Source organism: Nicotiana attenuata, unplaced genomic scaffold, assembly GCF_001879085.1.
Source record: "Nicotiana attenuata strain UT unplaced genomic scaffold, NIATTr2, whole genome shotgun sequence".
Classification (NCBI taxonomy): domain Eukaryota; kingdom Viridiplantae; phylum Streptophyta; class Magnoliopsida; order Solanales; family Solanaceae; genus Nicotiana; species Nicotiana attenuata.
In genome coordinates, this window is record NW_017679184.1 from 3,725 (window position 1) to 8,721 (window position 4,997).

Genomic DNA, 4,997 nt, shown 5'->3' on the forward strand with positions numbered 1-4,997 from the left:
TGATCTTATCTGAAATCTACCGAGCCTTGACTATCTGTCGGGAAGGGGGAAAGTTCTTCCAAGGCTGCAATCTGTTATTACAATTATGGATGCAGGAACATCTCTGCCACCGGGTTGGATATATGAATTATGGTATGACCGGTTTAAGTTGCATTGAAGAATTTGAAAGCCGAGTAGTGGGTATTGAAATTTGAGATCCTTGACTGCCGATAAAACTGAGTGGGCATTCAGATGGCTTCCTGTTACCGAAGCAGTGTACACATCAGCTGAAGTGTGTTATATCCTCTTGATGGGCATCCGGAGCATCCAGCCTTATGCTCCCTACAGGGTTTTGCGCCAATTAGGAATATTTCAAACCGTCCCCAATGATGAAGATCTGAGTAAACATGTCATTGAACTGGGCCCAAAAGTCGCATTTCCAGAAGGAAAAATTCGCCAAGTGTGGAATGAATGTAGGTTTCTTGAACCTAAGACCATAGTGCGAGATCGAGCTAGAGGGGAAGTGGACCCTAAGTACATGGTTTGGTTTGGCAAAAGATTCCAGATTCCTGAAAGACCCGCAAAGAGACCACATGTCCAACAGTTCACCGATGGGGCCCGAGTACAATGGGATTGGTTGACTAAGGAGAATGAGTACAGGGCCAAAATAAGCCAGTTGGAAAGGCAAGTCATGGAGCTTCAATTTGAAAATGGTGTTCAAGCCGCTGCAGACAAAGGAGAAAAGAAGAAACTGACCCAGGAAAATGAGGCCCTTAAAGCTCAGATCAGAAAGATGAAAATAGCTGCCAATAACCCGGAAAGAAGTCGGGTTGATGAAAGACTTATAAGTGGTCTAAAAAAGAAAGTCCTCGGATGCCAAGAAGACCTGGAAAAGTGTGAAGATAGTCTAGCAAAAATCCGGGCACAATGGACAAAGAAAGCACAAGAACGGGCATGATTTGTGCAGCAAATGAAGAGAAACTATGAAGGGACCATCACTAGTCTAAGAAGAAAGGTAACTACTTTTGAGAATGAGGCAGTCAAGCAGGCTAAAGATTTCAAAGCCGATAGGGAGCACTGTTATGCTCTGATGGCTCAAATGGAGGAAGAAATACAGAAATTGCAAAATCAGCACCTTCATGACTCTCAAGTGTTAGAAGCCCGGAACCAGCAGATAGGGTGGTTGCTTCAGGAAAAAGGCAGAATTAGAGAAAAGATCAGAACCATGGTTGACTACATTACCGTGAAGTGCCAAGCGTGCGAGGACATGACTCGTACCACCTTTTTTGCTACAGTGATGACTTTCGTCTGCCAAGTTATGAGTGATTTGGAGCGACTACAAGGGGGTCTCGCACATAGGCCCACGGCGAGGCCGAATGATGCCCCGCGGGCCCCAGTAGTTGAAGCTTTAATGTATTCCTGATTTTTCAAGCATCGAGTCTGTATTTTGGTTTATTTTGAGTCTTTTTATAGTTTTTCTTCTTTCCAAGAAAGTGAGTAGTTTAACATCTTTTGTAATAAAAGTTTTATTAATGAAAAATCAAAAATTCCCAAAATATTATTTCCTTACTTTTCGCATTTATTTTTTCTTGAACTACGCAATGATCTGATTCACGCGGCGTCGTGATACGTAGGCAATCCTCATCGGATCCGGTCATAATTTTGTGAATAACTCCAATAAGAAAAGAAAATAAGAGAAAAAGGGCAAAAGAAAGGAAAAGCAAAAAAGGAGAGAGTGGAAATCGAAAGAAGAAAAATGGGAAAGAAAAGCCGGGATGAAGCATGCAACCGTTGCAAAACATGTAGAAACCCATTTAACTGTATAGGTGCATCACACCCCAACATGCAATTACCTATCTGTTATTTGTCACAAACTAACCGTTTGCTTCTGTCACATCCAGTCCAGGTTTTTATAGAACGGTGGTTGGTTTTCGTGGTAACCTGGCGTCACATCCATACTTTACTAGATCAAAGGGGAGCATCGGAATGTCTTCAGAAATGACTCTGCAAATGATTCCCATCGCAGATGATAGCCCAATCTCGGGCATCCCGACCTCAGAATCGGCAGCGGCTGAAGAGAACAGGATCCTGTGTCTTCGGGTTATGGAAATGTGGCATGCTTGGGCAAACGGAAGAGAGCCGCCAAGTGCAATCCTGGGATTCCCCGAACTTTTTCCTAGATCAGGGGGTACCTCCAATGTTCCAATCAGTCACCCAAACACCCCACTAGGACAACCAACTATATCCGCTCATTTCGTGGGAACACCTTCTGAGGTTCACCCCAAGGTGTTCATGTCCGGTGCAGCCTCAAATATCTTTACCGCTCCCCCATGCTCGGCCACGGCACAGCCTACACTGCCTAGGCCCACTTTTGACCCTTCAGCTTTCACATTCCAAGCACCCACCTTCCAAATGGAGCCTCCTCAGTTTCCCACTTATACTTATCCTCAGCCGCCTCAATTTGAGTTCATTGCGGGACAAGAAAAGACTACCAAATCTCCCGAGCAGGAAGAGATTACAAGGAGGATGAGGAGCATGGAGCAGAGCCTCAAAAACATACAAGGTCTGAGTGGGCAGAAAAGTGTGTCCTATGCTGATTTATGCATGTTCCCTCATGTGCACTTACCATTGGGATTCAAAACCCCAAAATTTGAAAAATACGATGGGCACGGTGATCCTATTTCTCATCTCAAGAAATATTGCAATCAGTTGCGAGGAGCCGGAGGAAGGGAAGAACTACTCATGGCCTATTTCGGAGAAAGTCTGGTTGGCATTGCCTCTGAGTGGTACATGGATCAAGATATATCTCGCTGGCACATCTGGGATGACCTTGCTAGAGACTTTGTCAGGCAATTCCAGTACAATATCGACATTGCTCCAGATAGAAACTCATTGACAAACTTGAAAAAGAAATCCTCGGAGAGCTTCCAGGAGTACGCAGTTAAATGGCGTGAGGCATCTAGAGTAAAGCCTCCAATGGACGAGGTCAAAATGGTCACAGTGTTCCTCCAAGCTCAGGAAGCCGACTACTTCCAAAATATGATGTCTGCTATGGGTAAACCGTTCGCTGAAGCCATCAAAATTGGTGAAATGGTTGAAAACGGATTGAAGACGGGTCGAATTCTAAGCCAATTCGCTATCAGAGCTACCTCCCAAGCCATTCAGGGTGGGTCTAGAGGAGTAGCGAAGGGCAAGAAAAAGGAAGAAACATCCATGGCAGCGTCGGGTGCAAGAAAACACTGCACTCCCAGATCCTTTTTCCCAGAAAGAACCCCGCAGCACTATTACCCCCACCAGGACATGGCCTATGCTTCTCAGCCATATGCGGTCATGAATGCTAAACCTTATGTCCGGCCTCAGCAACAAGCCAACAGGAACCAAGCTCCATTTCCTAGAAACCAGCCTCCTCACCAAAACCACTAAAACCTCCGTCCTCCACAAAACAACTTTCCCCCTCGTGAACCACCCAGAAGGCCAAATATTACACCAATCGGCGAATCATACTCCAGTCTGTTTCCAAAGCTTGTCCAAATGGGTCTGCTACAGCCAGTTCCTCAAACAAGGCAAAATCCAGCATCACCCGCTTACAGAGCTGGTGCCCGATGTGCCTATCATTCAGGGGCAGAAGGGCACGACACGGATGATTGCTGGACTTTGAAGAGAGCAGTGGAGAACTTGATAGAACAGAGGAAGATAGTGCTAAGGGATGATGATGTCCCCAATGTGACCAATAACCCACTGCCAGCCCACAACAACGAGCCGATAATCTGAATGATTTGTGAGAATAAGGAATTTGACCTAGCGTTGAAGGCCATCATTGCCATCGCTGATATAAAAAAGAACCCAAAAGCTACCCCGAAGCAAGACAAAGGGGAGAAAAGAAGCAAAACCACCCTTTACAAAGTCAGAGAAGAAAGTTGAAGTTGAAACTGGGGCAACGCCTCCCAAAGATGTTGTTCTCTATGTCCCTCAAGGGCGCAAAGAAAAACATATGAATTTGAGTCCTACCAGGAGATTCGAGCTGAATAGGACAACCCAAATGTATGTGCCCAAGGGAACTTAAGTGATGCGGGGGCAATTAATCCACCAAGGCTGCGTGAGCCCGTGGTTATTGGCCGCGCGCCACAAAAGCCCATGATAGATCCTGCCGCGTTGCCTTGGAACTACAACAAATCAGTGGTGACTTATAAGGGCAAAGAAATCTCAGGAGAAGTTCAAGAAAATTACCCTGTTGAAAAGTACTCCAATTTGGAAGAGGTGAACAACGCCACTAGAAAGCGCTTCACCTGTAAGAAGCCCGTGAGTGCTGAAGAAGCGGAAGCCTTCTTTCAAAAGATGAAAATGGCGGATTATGAGGTGATCGACCAGCTTCGAAAATCTCCTGAACAAGTCTCCTTATTATCTCTGTTGATGAGCTCCACCGAACATCAGAAGGTATTGATCAAAACCCTTAACGAAGCATATGTGCCTGTCGAGACTTCTGTAGAGCAGTTGGAGAGAATGGCAGAAAGATTTTTCGCAATTAACCAGATCTCCTTCAGCAAAAATGACTTGCCCCCAGAAGAGGCCGCACATAATAAAGCCCTGCACCTAACAGTCAAATGCGAAGGGTACTACGTGAAAAGGGTTACTGTGGACGGAGGCTCTAGGGTGGACATCTGCCCACTCTCAACTCTGCAGCGTATGGAAATCGGGACCGAAAGAAGTCGACCCAACAATGTCTGTGTACGTGCCTTCGATGGCATCAAAAGGGACACAATTGGAGAGATCGATCTAATTCTGACCATCGGCCCAGTAGACTTTGAAGTAACCTTCCAGGTTCTAGACATGGACATAACCTACAATTTTCTTTTGGGGAGGCCATGGATCCATGCAGCGGGGGCTGTGCCCTCTACTCTTCATCAGATGGTAAAGTTCGATCATGAGGATCAAGAGATCGTGGTCCACGGGGAGGACGAGCAATCAATTTATCGGGACCCATCAGTCCCATGTCTTGAAGCAAGAGAGGGGAGTGAGCA

At 45.9% G+C, this 4,997-nt stretch overlaps 1 protein-coding gene across 1 annotated transcript; it reads left to right on the top strand.

Moving 5' to 3' along the window:
• The first annotated feature begins 2,088 nt into the window (after positions 1-2,088).
• On the top strand, positions 2,089-3,750 carry LOC109221721. The gene is made up of 2 exons (XM_019386179.1): positions 2,089-3,306; positions 3,526-3,750. Exons 1-2 carry the CDS (start codon positions 2,089-2,091, stop codon positions 3,748-3,750), a joined length of 1,443 nt encoding a protein of 480 aa, XP_019241724.1.
• Positions 3,751-4,997: the final 1,247 nt, after the last annotated feature.